The 16,132-nt window shown below is 38.7% G+C and overlaps 1 protein-coding gene across 4 annotated transcripts in view; it reads right to left on the bottom strand.

The window, feature by feature from the left end:
- Positions 1-1,458: 1,458 nt before the first annotated feature.
- Positions 1,459-16,132, bottom strand: part of LOC116174933 (UNC93-like protein) — a 67,066-nt gene continuing 52,392 nt past the window's right edge. For all 4 annotated transcript variants that reach the window (XM_031492973.1, XM_031492972.1, XM_031492974.1 and 1 more), the window contains 3 exons: positions 11,425-11,855; positions 10,883-11,213; positions 1,459-2,098 (listed from right to left, as the gene is read on the bottom strand). In XM_031492973.1, the coding sequence (XP_031348833.1) occupies positions 10,888-11,213; positions 11,425-11,855 (757 nt within the window). In that variant the 3' untranslated portion in view covers positions 1,459-2,098; positions 10,883-10,887. The remainder of the gene's footprint in view (positions 2,099-10,882; positions 11,214-11,424; positions 11,856-16,132) is intronic.

Raw genomic sequence — 16,132 nt, 5'->3', positions numbered from 1 at the left:
TGTGTCCATGATTTTCTATTGTATGATTTTTTTCTCTTTTGCATTTTATTGTCGTCGATGATTTTTTTTTATTTGCATGGGTTACCTATGCCATGTTTTTGTCCATAAAAGAGCTTCCTGGTATCACCTTGGTCCTTGTTGTGTGCGTAATATACTCGTATTCTATTTGTTCTTGTCTTTTCTTACGCACAACATTCTGCATTTTATTCAATTTTCTTCCCGATTGTGTCTCATATCCCAACATTTAAAAAACAGTGCGATCGTAACTCATAAATGCCTTCAGCAATGATGCCAAACTGACATATAATTGATCTCCTTGTGCTGTCATTCTCACGTTTGTTAAGTTTGGCAAGCATGTCCTGTATGTCCATAAGCACTATCGTCTTGAGGTGCGAGCGCGCTATAATAGACACAACGTAGGACCTATTCGTGCCATCCGGGCCTAGCCGACTGCTACCGAGATTCAAAAGTGCCGCGAAAAGTCCGCCGTTTCGAATCGTTTTCAAACTAAAAGTATAGGGTAACTCAAAATTGCAGTGCCGGTTTGGGGGATCCCTAGGATAATTACTAGTGACTACATAAGACACCTGTACAACACTTTAACAAAATTGATTTTCAATAATTATTTAGTAAAATACATTATACAGGGTGGTTATTGGCTCCCCAAATTATTTTAGAGTAAAAATGTATTAAGGTTTTTTGTAAAAAAAATTTTTTACGACAATCAACAGTATTAGTTTTCAATTTCTTGCATAATAAAGACGGAAAATTGGAAAAATAAAACCCGCATATTTTTCAATAATCTGCGATGCCATGGAATTTTCTAAAACAAAAAGATATCCAGTTATCAACTAGCAGCAGTTCGAAATGGATTTTATGATCGACTTCGTTACTGTCTTGCAGTTAATGGTGACTTATTCGAACATTTATTGTAAATTGTTATATTAGGAAACCGTTTTTAGTAATTAGACATTCCATGGCATGTCGGATATTGGCGTAGTTTTTGTATTATAAAATTCCATGGCAACACAGATTATTGAAAAAGATGCGGGTTTTATTTTTCCAATTTTCCGTCTTTATTATGCAAAAAATTGAAAACTAACACGGTTGATTGGCGTAAAAAAATTTTTTCTACAAAAAACCATCATACATTTTTGCTCTAAAATAATTTAGGGAGCCAATAATCGCATGTTATGAATTTTACATTGAAATCCCTATGATGCGTTACGCAAGTCACCACCTTGTATAGGACGGTTCGTTTTAGATTGAAAGCCATACGTTTGTGAAGCTCTCATATTCGACAAATCATAAGCACTAAACAAATGATTTGTTTAAATTGATCAATGTCTTACTCTGTCATGGATAATTAAAAAAAAATGTCTAGCCAGAATAATTTTTTTAATAATCCATGCTTCACTTGGAAAAATAATAACGAACAATTAAATTAAATTAACAAAGTTTTATTAAAATAGTTGTTATTGATAGTACATCCTCGTTCGAAAACAATTAACAACATGTAGGAATAAAAGTATACATAAATATTTCGCTAAATCAATTTAAAATAAAATTATGTTACAGTGGGAAGTTGTTACCACAGTGTGTAGCATTGAACTTGTTGCATTTTTTTAATTTCTAACGATATACAAGCATTTCATATGCGATAAAAACTAGTAACCCATATTTGATTTAGTACTTAAAAACTCTCGATGGCACCTGTACGAATTCCTCCATTTTAAGAAACGATTTAAAGAGGATGCCACTTTCATTTATGAGTTATAGGTATCGTCTAAAAACCCCAAATCATCTACTACATATTCACCATCACAGACTTGTAATGATAACCTATACGACTACCTATCTAAAATTGAATAAGTACTGTGTTTTCTATAATAGTAATAGTCTTAAGCGTCTAATTCACTAGCATAGGAGTGATAATAAAATACTTAAATAATAATGATATTCTTCTTAAAGTTTCTAATATAACACTGGTAGGCACCATGATCTTCAATGTAGAACTCGGTTTACTCTTGCAATTTAATTTAAACTGAAGAATAAAGGCCTTCAGCTAATCTCTTCCACTAGCATGGAATGGATAAACCTGCAAAAAAGAGCTTAATGTTAGTGTTTACAATTTACAACAGTTTACTTTGCAAAGTTATAAAAATAACGTGATCATGAACGTTGATTTCACTAAATTGCGTTCAACCATTTAATTTTATCTTTTATTCAATGGTTCAACCCATTTTTTGTATTGGGTACCATTTTGGTATGTGTATTTTCTCAAGTTAAACTCATTCTTGCGCCCACATCTATTCTATCCTCCCCTTCTTCTCTAATATTATTATCTTGGATTTTTCAACATTTAGCTTGATTCATTACACTTTCTCAGTTTTTTGTCAATATTTTATAAAATAAAAGTCAGAATCAACGTCTAAATACTGTTGTAGTAGATATAATTTCAATATTAGTGGAATATAGAATATTGCACACGTGACAAGGATAGAAACTTTTGAAAGATTTTAAAGATCCATACAAATAAATAAGGGCATTCAGTGAAGATGTAAAAAAGACCAAAACGAGATTTTGAAAAATTCGTAAAATTCAGGCAATTCAGAGTATTTACCAAAATCCAAATATGGTGTACCTATACAGGGTGATTCCTATAGTACCTGCCACCGTTTGGGAGCGTATAGGGGGTGCCTAGGGGAGTATTTTGATATAGGACACTTGGTGTCGGAAATCTAAAATAAGGGCGCCAGAACCAAATTTATCTTCTGGAATTTCACGCCTGTATGTAGGCAACCCAACCGACCGACGTTTCGCGCGGAGCGATGCAGAGCGAGTTAGCGCGAGAAAGCGACATGGGAGGGAAGGAGGGAAAACGACAGTCAAAAGCAATAACGTTTACAAGTGTTCAACGTGGCCACCGTTGTTCTCAATGCACTTCCTACATCTAGCCAACTATTATTATACTATTGCCATACTGTTTATTCACTTGATACGCGTCGTTGCAGACGGGATTTCGTGGGTTTAAACAAAATTCTGATCAAGTGTCAGCCACACATCGCCGCCTGAGATCGATCCGTGTGCACCGCCGGCCGATTGGGTTGCCTACCTACAGGCGCGAAATTCCAGAAGGTGAATTTGGCTCTGGTACCCTTATTTTAGATTTCCGACCCCAAGTGTCCTATATCAAAATACTCCCCTACGCACCACCTACACGCTCCCAAACGGTGGCAGGTACTATAGGAATCACCCTGTATAGAAATCCAAGTTGCGTTTTCCTCTTTTTCTGTGGCCTTGATAGGGGGAAGTTTGTATTTGGTGAACATGATAGTATAATACTCGAGAAGTTTGTCTTGTTTCAGCAATACTAATACATCATATTCACAACAGAAATATCTATTAGGACAACATAACGCCCAAGAAGAAGAAAGGCAGAAAAATTAGACGATTTTATCAGGAGAGCATAATAAGTGCCAATAAACTTTACACTGTCTTGCATTTAAGTGACCCTAATACAACAAAAATGGAGAATCCTTATACTAATTAATTTAAAAACGAATAAAAGAAACATTCGATATAAAAACAAAAATTTTACACCTCCTTGCGTTCATACGATACTGATACAAGTTTGTACCTTGTATCATAATCAGAGCATAATACATAAGAATATTTTATTCTGTGGAAGTAATACGACAATTTTTTAAACAAATATGAATGTCAAGAGAAAGAAATTGTATATTATATAGCAGTGAATCATTTATTATTTGCAATCTATTCCACAATTTATGTACTGGTCGTTGGTGTCAGAGTCCACTGCAGTAACATCTACATGATTATCCAATGCCCGTTTCCGCAAACTCTGACAAGAAACAGGACACTAGTGTGGCATATGAATCATATCTCTGATGACACTGCGATTTGTATTAGGATAGTTAAACGTGAGAAGGTGTTTACCAATATCTTTGCCTTTCTGAAGTTTATATCAGGGAAGTAAAACCATTTTCCTGGCATACGTTACGTGCGCGGTCATTTTTAAGTCATAAGGTGTGGCCATTATTTGGCAGAATGTTTTAAATTTTTTTTATGATGTGCGGGCGAGTAGTTCCTAAATACGGACCTGACTTGTTAATTGCATTTGAAAGCTTAAGACGTCGGCGAGTCGTGGGATACGGTGTGATTGTCTCAGGTTACCGGATATGTTTTGTCGTTACCTGTGCCCCCTGTGTCGTGTGGGATTTTCAGAATAAAGAGGTAACTTTGGCAATTGGCCCGGGAGTGATGCAAGGTCAAATTTTGGCAATTGACCCGGGGTAATTTTGGCAGTTGGCCCAGGGTGCACGCTTATATTTCGGCAGTTGGTAAATTAAATTTTTGTTGACCAGTTGTAAATGCGGGCACCAGAAAAATTAAACGTGCAAAAATTTAAATTGTGTGGGTGTTAAATAAAGTAGAATTGCGAGATAGAGGATATTGTTGCGATTACGGACAACGGCATACACTTAGAAGCGCAAAATCAAATTTGGTAATATTAATATCCAAGGAGAATTTCATGTCGTGAACTTTTGCACGTCTGATGCAATTGAATGTATATTGAATAATATACTTAACTAATTTCGGATGACCGTTATTGGAACGGCAATCAAAGATGCCATTCATTATTCGGGACCTAGGACGTGGTATCAATTTATTCTCTTTTTCAAAAGTTGGACCAATCTATTGGAACAATCAGTACTTCGTGATTGAAGGACAAGCGACAATGACGTTAGTAAGGTAATGAAAAAATTGTTGTATTGTACTCAAAACAGTAGGATACCGACATACCGTATACTTTAAGGGTGTTGAAGATTTAGATTTTTATCAATTAAATAGTAAGGGAGAACTCTTAAAGATTCGATCATTTACTCTAACCGATGAGTAGTCATTTCGGCCCGGGGTGCAAGGTCAGTCAAATTTTGACAATTGGCACGGAGTGCAAAGGCAAATTTGGCAATTGATTCGGGGTGGAATGTGAAATTCCGGCTATTGACGCAGAGCTGGGTACTGCTCGCAAGCGTAAAAAGCGCTTTTCGGAGCGACCGCTTGGTGCTTGATACTCGAGCGTTTACTTAAACTGCTCGGCGCTCGAGCGCTTTTTTCTGCCCACGAGCGGTTTTTCCGCTCATGAGCGTTTTTTCCTCTTCCAAGCTCTTTTTTTCGCTCGCAGAGCTCTTTTTCCGCACGCGAGTGCTTTTTCTGCTCGCGAGCGGTTTTTTCCGCTCCCGAGCGCTTTTTCCGTTAGTGAGCTTTTTTTTCCGCTTGCAAGCTCTTTTTCCGCTCGCGAGTGCTTTTTGCGCTCGTGAGCGCTTTTAACCGCCCTCAAGTGCTGAAGGATTAACCGCCGCTCGCAAGCGTTTTTTCCGCTCCCGAGCGCTTTTTTTTCGCTCACGAGTACTTTTCCCGAGCATTCGTTCACATTAAACCGTTCGAGCACTTTTAGGAGTGCTCGGAACTCGCAAGGGGTTTCGCTTTGCAAAACAACTCGATGCTCGCGAGCATTATTTAAGAAAATTAGAGCGCTCGTCGTTCGTGCGGTTTTTAAGAACGCTCGACCCAGGTCTGATTTGACCCGAGGTGCTATATTTGGGCAGTTTGAATTTCAAGCAAGGACGCTACAGAAATCGAATATTTCAAGCAAAGTATTACCAGAATTGGTTCCCAATTTTAATGGTAACAATGATCAAATCGACGTTTTCTCGTGGTCCGAGAAATTTCTAATATAGAAGATAAATTACTACACACCGTGGCCGTGAAAGTTTTCGAAAAGAAAAGATGGAAACGTGGGGAACCATTCGGAAATTATTACCAATGAGAAAATGACAAGGAAACCCTTTAAATTTAAATGAAGAGGATCTGTTCTCGTAAATAATTGATGGATTTAATCAGAAACATTTACAATCGCAGGCTCGTTATGCGTTATGAACTGTGTGACACACAGGCAAAACGAAAGTACCGTGACTAGGAGGAAGCTTTATGTTCGAAATGACACCTCAGGTTCAACCAGTGAGCAGCCGAAATGCAAAACTATAAAGTGTTTCAATTGCGGCAGGTATGGACATAAATCGTGAGATTGTAGATAACCGGAGAGGGAACGACGAAGCTGTTTTCGCTGTGGTAGACACGACCATACCATCAGTGCCGGATCTAGAAGTTTTTAGCACGGGGGCAAATTTGGTTTTTTTCCGCCCTTCTTTCTAAACTAACACACAGCTAACCACATGCAAATGATCAGGGCAAATTAAAATTACACGAACCATGCCGACTTTTGCCGCCCCTATTGAGTGCCGCCCGGGGCACTTGCCTCCTTCTGCCCCCCCCCCCTATCCGGCACTGCATACCATCGGAGTGTGATGCTCGAAGGGCACGTTGTTCAGATGTTGCCGCTGCAGACAGCACAACTGTGAGTGTTGTCGAAACAGAACTTATCAGACCGTATGTAACCAAATTTGATATTACTTTTATTGATAATTTATAAATACACCATGTTGTTGAAAGCAAAGTGTTATCAGTCGAATTAAGAACAAATATGTACCTTATAATAGAAGATATAAGGCTTTAAAGGTATTAACGGTAGCGAATTAAATGTAATTAAAACTTCGGTTTTATGTTGTACCAGATATCACCTGTTAGTTCAATTTTACTTATGGATGTTATTGGCCACGACAGTTTAGGTATTACCTTTAAAGATAATGTTACAATAACAAAAAAATCAGACAAAAATGTTGTAACAAATAATAATTACATAAGTCGTTATGTTTTAGAAATTATGGCGATTAACATTAATGATTGTGAAAAGCTGGGACTCGGAGGAGATCAAGGATAATGTTCTAGTCCTAGGCCACGTAGAATTTCTTATCAGATAAAATTTTTGATGAATTAATTAGAGACATGATTAGATGTCGTGACTCTTCGTATGCATCACCGATTGCCCTTGTTAGAAAAAACAATGAAGATAATTTCTCAACACCTCCAATAGAGAACCAAACATTAAAAATTCGTTTTATCATGGGAATATGAACAAGGATTCCATAAAATACACGTTATTGGTTACAACCCTATGGGCGGTTTGAATGCCATTTGGGCTTACAAATGCCCCACGTACATTTCAGCGTTACGCACAATATGATTCTTTTGTACTTTGACGATATATTAATAGCGACAAACGCAGTATCTAAACATATAACTTTATGAACTTTTAGTCACAAAATAAGCTCTGTATGTATCTCTGGTTTTCAGAGTGTTATGGTTTTGGTTCGTGAGGAAATAAAAGAGCCCACATACCTAAACAGATGTTTGACTCAGAAAAACGCAATATACCTACGTGGAAGAATTTCAGTCCGCTCCGTTGATCCAAATATAGTAAAGTTAAAACAAAAATGGGGCCATTTCAAAAGTCAATAAATTGTTATCAAAGCAAAAATATTTCAAAAACATAATAAACAACTTTGTATTGTTAGTCACGGCTACGCGACCTGAACGTATTGTTATTCAATAATTATCTATTGTCATTTCCGTTTTACACACGTTTTATTTCTTAGATGGCTTCGCATGTTGTTATATGGGAATCAAAATGGCAACGAAGGTGTAGTGATTGATTAGTAAATTTATTTCTAAAAATTATCGAAGTCCTCGTGTGAGATCGAAGGGACTTCAGCGCATGTGTGGCAGATCAGTGTTTTATTAGCCAGTATCAATACGATCTTGTCGGTACCCGCTTCCCGTGCACCTGCAATTCGCGTTTGAAGTATTGACTCCACCATCAGTAAAATCTTTTCGGGGACTACCACATTCCATTTGTTGGTAACCACTTCCGACGACGCAATTCGCGTTTTAGTGGATTTCGCTAAAAACCCTCCACAAAATATTACTCAATTTTTGGGTACTTCTCATAGCTCGTGCTTCTATTAACAACACGAGAAAGAGAGACCGCAATTCGAGCTCTAAAAAACTTTTTGGCGCCCAAAGTCGACAACCTCTCGAAGCGCGCCGTGCAAAAGGTGGTTAATTTCGCCCCTAGGAAAAAAAAACAAAATTCCGCCACGCAGGAGTTGTGCGCGTACAAGATCTTTCCGACGACACCAACTTGAAAACAATCGGAGAAAAACTGTAGAAGAAGATAGGAAAAACTGAAAAATCTCCAGGTTAGAATTACACGCCCGGGGATGAAGGGCAGATGGCGCCGACTCCACATCCTGTAGTTCCGTCCCTAAAGCTGTTAATTACACGGCCCATGTACATTCCTTGTCTTTCTACAAGCATTCTTCTACGGGCCCGCATTTACTGCCATCCAGCCAGCCAGCCAGCCAACCAAAGTGAGATTAAAAGCTACCTTTTTACAAATAAATTTGCAATAATGCCCTAAAAAGGTAGCCTTTTAATCTCTCATTGGCTGGCTGGCTGGCTGGCAGTAAATGCGAGCCTGTAGAACAACGCTTGTAAAAAGATGAGGAGTGTACATGGGGTACATGCACATATCGGAGCTATGTAATGAACATCTTTAGAAACGAGTGTGTTATACCAACTTGGAGATTTTTCAGTTTTTTAGTCCATTTTTTAAGAATTAAAAAAATGTGCTATTGTTTGCGTTTTGTCCGTCCGTCCGTCCGGACCCACTTCTACCGTTTTGAACTACGCCTAGGGGAATGACCCCCCCCCCCCGCGAATTATTTCCTGAGGGGCTGTTTTTGAAAGTAAAACGTGCATAACTTTTACATTCTAATGAAAGGAACAGTTTTCTACAAACTACTGCCCTTATTTTTGTCCTCTTATCAAAGTACGGGGTGGAGGGGGAAGGGGGGGGGGAGTGGAACTAGTTTTATCCTTCATGGTACTCTAATGAAAGGTCTAAACGAAAGGAATTAATTTATACTAACCATAGTCTTCCTCCTCGATCCCTTGTCGTGGTCGGTTATAATTCCTTATATCTTAAGAGTGAATTGTCAAAGGAAAGTATCTACAAAGGGCGATTGGGACGTTTGGAAGAAATATAACCATTGGGCATTTAAATAAAATTTGATACAAAGCCACTTGGAATAAAAGCACATGAATAAGCGCCATTTTCCAAATTTAGTTTTGCGCATGTGCAGTGCCAACTTTCTTATTTATGGAAGAAATTTCGTAGGGGTGTTTAAAAAATGCGCTTTACCTGCACAAGAGTTATGCACAATTTGTACTTGTTGTATATTGCAGATATACAGATTTTTTACCTATATTTACCCTCCATGAACAATGATTCAGAATTTTCATCGGACTGTAATTGGAAATTATAAAAACAAATAGGCGCATGGCCCTTCGTAAATAAAACGGCATCTGCATTATGCTTAAAAAAATGTGCTATTGTTTGCGTTTTGTCCGTCCGTCCGTCCGCACCCACTTCTACCGTTTTGAACTACTTCTAGGGGAATGGTCCTAGAGTCCTGGAATTTTTTGCAGTAGGTAGTCTATACCTTGAAGGTGTGCCAGACGGGCATCAAATTTCGCTGTCTAAAAGAGGGGCCCCCCCGCGAATTATTTCGTGAGATGCTGTTTTTGAGAGTAAAAGGTGCATAACTTTTACATACGACAACCAATTGGTCTCAGATTTTGCATACGAATGCCTTTAGTGGTGCCAAGTTATTGGGGGGGGGGGGGGGGGGGGTAAAAACATGCTCTACCCTTCATGGTATTCTAATTAAAGGTCTCATCGAAATAAATTGGTTTGTACAAACTATATCTTTCCCGTGCGACTCTTGTTCGAAATCAGTGAGCGACGGAGCCTGGCGGGGGGGGGGGGGGTAAAAATTACTTTTATCTCTCATTGTATTCTAATTAAAGGTCTCAACGAAATGAACCGTTTTGTACCAACTACTGCCCTTCTTTCTGTACTCTTATCAAAGTACGGGGTGGAGTTGGAGGAGGCGGGGAGTGGAACTACTTTTATCCTTCATGCTACTCCATGTGTGATGTTAAAACAAAAGCTATTTCGGTTAAAAAAAATGCGCTTTATCTGGACAAGAGTTGTGCATAATTTATACTTCTTACGTTGTATCTCTTCCTTTAGTATCGGAAAATACCTATGTAAATAATTAATAGAAGCATACCATTGAAGAAGTTCGTGAAATTTTCAGTTTTTTTTGTCGGGGCCCCTTTTAAGTCGCGGCCCGTCCTCATTGCGTACCTTTGAGGCATTGTAGTTACGCCACTGGGTGGAGTCAAAACTGCAAACGTGAATTGTGGGTGCACGGAAAGTGGGTAGCGGGTACTGAAAAAGTTAATGTGGTAGCCTTCGACAAGATCTTATTGATGGTGGAGTGTGGAGTCAATAAAAACACTGATCAGTGATCTGCCACACAAAATGCGTTGAAGTTCCTTCGATCTCACACGAGGACTTTGATAATTTTTTTGATAAGGGGTCATGTGTTTCTGAGTGCAACACATCAAGGTGTGAGTTACGGTCAACATGCAGCTTGGGTTTGATGCTTTGATCTCAACATGGGTTTCCAATTTTTTATTCTTTTGTGAGGAACGCGACTGTTATGTACAGAACTAGCACGTTGGTTGCCTACAACCCACAGTTCCACACAATAGTTACCTACTGGAATCACACTTGCACTTTGGTGCGATATTGAACGCTCCGGTATCGTAGAGTGATCGATGTATGAATGGTAGTGATGCAATACTTGCAAAACAAGATAGAAAGTATTGCTTATAGGTACACGATCTGACAGTAATTGAAGATTGAACGCATCCCAAGGTCAAAATATGGTAATTGCGTACCTCTCTGTTGTATACGCGTACCTTGAACCGCCAACAAATTTAATTGCACCCTTTGATCACGATTGCATAACAGAGCCCAACTTACCATATCTAAAGATGGGTGACAATAATGTCATCATCAATATCATCCTTCTCATCATCAGTCTCTTCGGGCTCCGGCGGCCTATTCCTCGCCTCGTCCAGCGCGGCCTGTCTCTCCTTCTCCTTCTGTCTCCTGACCTTTCGGGCGTGCAGGATTTCGACGATGACGTACATGAGAATACCCAGTACGAGCACCGAAAGCATGACGTACAATTTCATTTTCGCGCAAAGGTGGGTGGAATAGGCGTACGCGATAACGAATCCGGAACTCTCCCATAGTCGATAATTCGAAAAGGCGGCCTCCTTGTTTCGCCTGAATAGCGTACCGTAGAGACCTGCAAGAAGGATTAATTGAGAACAAAGCAATTTGATCGTCAATTATTTAAACAAAAGAGAACCGTTAGAATAGATCCAGTTTGTACTGGTTCCGTCTTTAGCTTCGGACAAGGCGAGTAGGTTACACGACCTGCCTTGCCTTTTTCTCAACTAGTTATATTAATTACTGAAAATGATACCTATTAAGTAGGTATGCAAATTGAGCATTACCATTTATTTGTGTTTGCCATACGGCGTCTCCAACGCCCCAAAGACCGGAAGCGACGAAGAAGAGAATGGGATTGGACGGGTGCGGCTTCCACAGTAGCAGCCACGTGCAAAGTGCTAGATGTATTCCCGCTCCTAAAGCAATGATCGGTATCCTTCCGATGTACTTCATCACAGATCCGAACAGCAAACTGCATATTGCGTTCACCACTCCGAAGCAGATCATCACGTAGCCTACTGAGGGTATACCCAAAGCGCAGGAAACGTATGCCTGGGTGAAATCCGCTCCAATAAACGCTTGCTCCATACCAATCCATACCGTAATTGGTATTAATAACTGTTGGTACGGCTTCTTCAGTTGGTAAGCGGTAGCCGAGAGGAGTTGAATGCCGGTCAATTCCACAACGCTGGCTCGCCGCTGTTTTTCACCATACCTGCAAATGAGAGAATACCTCGATTATTTCTCACGTATACTGAAGGCCATCAGATCAGTTTTTTTTTTAATTACCACGTCCTTTCAATTTCGCATTTATGCGTATATTTGGTATGTGATTATGCAAAAAAATGAATTAGTTTAAACGGAAGAGTTGCCTTGGTATTAACAATAGCGTTTGAAGGTAAAAATGTTGCGATTTATTTGAGTGTGGCGCAAAATTCCAATGTCGGCCGGTTTTCGATAATGCCATCTCCGCCGATTTGGGCCAAGTACGTTGTATTTGGACAAAATTCTTCGCGCGGGATCGAGACTGACGTCGAATGACGACATTCCTGCTCTACTTACCTACCGCACCCTTACGGTCGCGGGACCAGAAATGAAAGGCGGCCGAATTTGACGTCATTGCAACAATGCGTAATCGAAACAAACAAACTTCCGCGAAATCATGGTAATTTTGCATTCAAATGTTGAGGAGGAGACCTGCTCTAGATTCACCGTTGGAGGGGAAAAAATTTTGTAAATTCCGCGCGAGTACACGGCCTTGATGCATGCATTAAAATATCAGAGTTCATCTACTCCAGCCGGCAAAACGGCTATATATGGAGAAATGTAGACAGAGACAGTGAACCGTTATTTTTCAAGAAGATCATGTAAACATAATTTTAGATTTTTATCATCAGCAGTAGGTATATTCGAGCTTGAGTTTCGCGTAAATTAATATCATGAAAGACCTTTATTGTAATTTATAACCATAACGGTTTAACTTCTTAGGTGCTAGATTCCTCCTTGTGTATTCTTTGCCATAAAAGAAAAATGAAAGTCCATTCGGATTATTTATTTATGACCTATTTGCTAAAAACCTTCTACGACATCTCATCTTTCATTGTTTTGGGTAAGTGGTTTTCAGACAGCAAATGGAAATACGAGTGGCCAAATCTTCCACTTTTTTTTACGAATTTTCCTAATATTTAAACTAAAAAAAATTAGTTAAATGAAATGTTTGAGCAGCTACTGAACCGAAACCTTGATCGTGATCATAAGCCCTAAATATTTAGCCTTCGAAAAAGCGTTTCTCCGTATCCACAAAGAAAATTGCGGATTTTGGGCATTCAAACACTGATAAATTTGTCATCGACCAAGAGAAGTGCATTTTAACATTTTTTGACAATAAAAACTACTATGAATGATACAGTCACAGTAATATGGTACTACATGCATCAGGTGCATATGTACATACATTTACGACTCCATATTCTTTAGGTAGGTATATTAGGTATATTCCTCATTCATTTTTAGTGCATTCTTCCTTCGCGAGTCCACCAATTTCTCCTTTGTGGCTCTTTAAGATGTTACCTATTGCCATTGGTGTCCGCTTAGGCTATGTCTACGTCAGGGATTTGTTCTTATTTTCTCACTCGTCCTTCCTTCACAGATCTTACCATGTTTATGTTTTTTTGCCTTCACAATTTCTTCATTTACATCTCCCTTGTTTAATTTCTTTTTCTTAAGAAGTTCTCTCTACACTTTCCTACCCCATCTGTTCTACACGTCTTCTTCACAGACAGATATTTCACAGGCTTGTCATTCTTCTGCAACGTCTGTTCGCAGTTCCCTTTTCTACCCCTATGGTTAGGCAACACACCTTACATCTGAAAGAATGTCAGTATGGGAAATATACGAAACATTCTGTGTATACAACAATCGTGATGTCTTCATCTTCAACTGTTCTGTGCAGATGCCGAAGAACAGAAGATATTCACGACGAAGTTTGCCAAAAAGTGTGCGTGGATCACTAGTTCCGATGGCGGAGTAGTGTGATCGCTTGCTGGGGTTTTCTCAATGTTTATTTTGTTTGAAAAGTGTATCTACAGATAGTAATTCTTTCTCCTACTAACCATCAATCTTTGAAATCATGTCACAATTTATTATAATTTAGATTTTGCACAGAATCCTGAATGTTTATTTATTGTCGCATGGCGTGTTCCAAGCTTTTGTTTTGAGTAGGAGTAGTGTTCCTGAATCATGTTTGTTTTTTATGTACAGTATATTATTTTATTAATTATGCATACGGGTGAAAGTATATTATCAGTTATCACTATGATATTGCCCTGTATGTGTCGATTAAACATTTATTTCCATGTAAAAAGATCCATCATGCTGTTGGATTCTTTTTTATCTCGTGCGGACTGCAGCTCTGGTGTCTTAGCAATACGAGAAGGAAGTTCTTCTAATTAACTTTTCTTCTGTTCATATGTGGTTCTGTTTGAGATAATAGAAGTAAAGAATATTTATGGCATTTTCACATGTAGTTTTGTAACGAAGCATCCAGTTTTGGTGAACACTCTGCATATGAACATCCGGTATCTAGAGGCGCCCGGTTACGAAAAGCATCGTGTCGAAAATATTTGTGTTGGTTCTAGGAATTGAAGATAGAAGGTAAATTTATTTGCTTTAATTTCTACAGTTGTGTTTCAACCGCCGCTAACGTAAACAATAACTGTAATTAATGCGCCGTTTGCAATCGTTCCCGTCAAGATATTTGAATTATGTTTGTTGCGTCCAAAAGCTCTCATGTAATAGAAGACGAAGCGAATTAATATTTTAGAATTTCACCTCCGTTAAGTAATTATTTGGTAGATTTTGGCGCTCTTAATTAATTTAAATGTTAAGATCCATTACGGGCCGTCCGCACACCGCACAATTAATGAAAGAAGTTCTAATTTTTGGATGTCGTTCCCTCCATGGCATATCCGAATTTTATAAAAGGTTGGTTAGACGGGATCTTTTGCCTTTTCCATCTTCGCAAGTGACGTTTCGTAAGTACCGTAATTTTGAGCTTTTTCGTAAATTTCTCTTGCATTTTGCTTTTACCGCACCGTATCTACAGTTTTTGCTTTTTCTTGCCCAGTAATTTTTACCACTCCCTTTAATTACGAGTAGCTTTTTGTTATCTCCTGTTCCATTGATTTGGGGGGGGGGGGGGGGCATTGTTTTGCTTTCCTGCATTTGCTTTCTCGTAGATACCGTTAATTTGTTTTGCTTTCATTCCCGCTTAAGAAAGTTGCTGTGCGCTTTAATTTTGTTTCAGTATTCACCAGCAATCGGCCGGCAAAATTCCTGGAGCTGTCGTTTACTCTGATTGAGTTTGTTAGAGTCTCCCGAGACCGATCCGCCAAACCATTCCTACTCCCGACCACGACCTGGAGTAAAGGTTGCAGCATCCCGAGTTGACCTATCCGCCGTTGTACACTGCCGTGGAACTTATTGAGTTGTTTTTCTTCCTTAATAAAAGTTTTTTAAATTTTCTGTTTAATTAATTTTAAAGTTCACGGTTGATGCGTGAACTAACGAAGTTCGCCACACTTTTTTTATGAAAGCCGATGCTGGCGTAGAGCCATATCGTTTTGAGGTTTTTTATGTACATGCAATTTATCATTTTACGGGTTGTTGCCCGCATTTGGCTCGATTGTCTGATTTTTACTGTACAACTTGAGATGTTTGATTTGTATGTAAAGCGAGCGGGTCAATCGACCAAAACGAGATGGTAAAAACTCCGATCAATTTAATCATGAAAGCTGTTGAAAACTCTTGCAGACATTTGAAAACTTATACGGTGCCTAAGATAAGGATGTCTATCACGGGGATCTCCGAAACCATAGACGATGGTCCAATTAGAGAAAAGATGCCCAATTGAAAAGTCATTATCATGTTTTAAAGAAAACCAGAAAATTCCGATTACTTCGGAAAATAGAACAGAAAAACTTAAATTTGCAGATTTGTTTTTTTTTATGTTATTAGAACAGATACAAGAAGAAAAACACTTTCCTACTGCTACTTTGTATGCTCTATAAGATACCGTTGAGAAATGTTCACAATGTTTAATTGCGAACACAACGATACAGCACACAAAAAAGTTGGAAATGTTGGTTTCAACAGGATGGTGCACCAGCGCACAACGCCCGAATGCGTATCGGACAAATTTCCTGGATACTGGAAAATATGTCCGATAAGTATTTCGAGTATTGACATTTTCTTCATAGCTAAACTTTACAAAAAAATGTTTCAAATGAAAGTGTGAAGCAAAAAATTCTCTAATCAATTCAGTTTGCGCTATTACTGATACACATTGTATAATTTTCATACATAAGCAACAATGTTTAGCTAAAACGGGACAAAAATTACTCAAGAACAAAATGTCGAATGAACAACAGGTGAAAATACTTGTTTAGTACCGATCGTTTAAATTAAAAGAGTGCCAAATCAAGGTTAAGGAAA

Source organism: Photinus pyralis, unplaced genomic scaffold, assembly GCF_008802855.1.
Source record: "Photinus pyralis isolate 1611_PpyrPB1 unplaced genomic scaffold, Ppyr1.3 Ppyr1.4_LG6, whole genome shotgun sequence".
In the NCBI taxonomy this organism is placed as follows: Eukaryota; Metazoa; Arthropoda; class Insecta; order Coleoptera; family Lampyridae; genus Photinus; species Photinus pyralis.
This window is presented reverse-complemented; position numbering and strand designations above follow the sequence as displayed.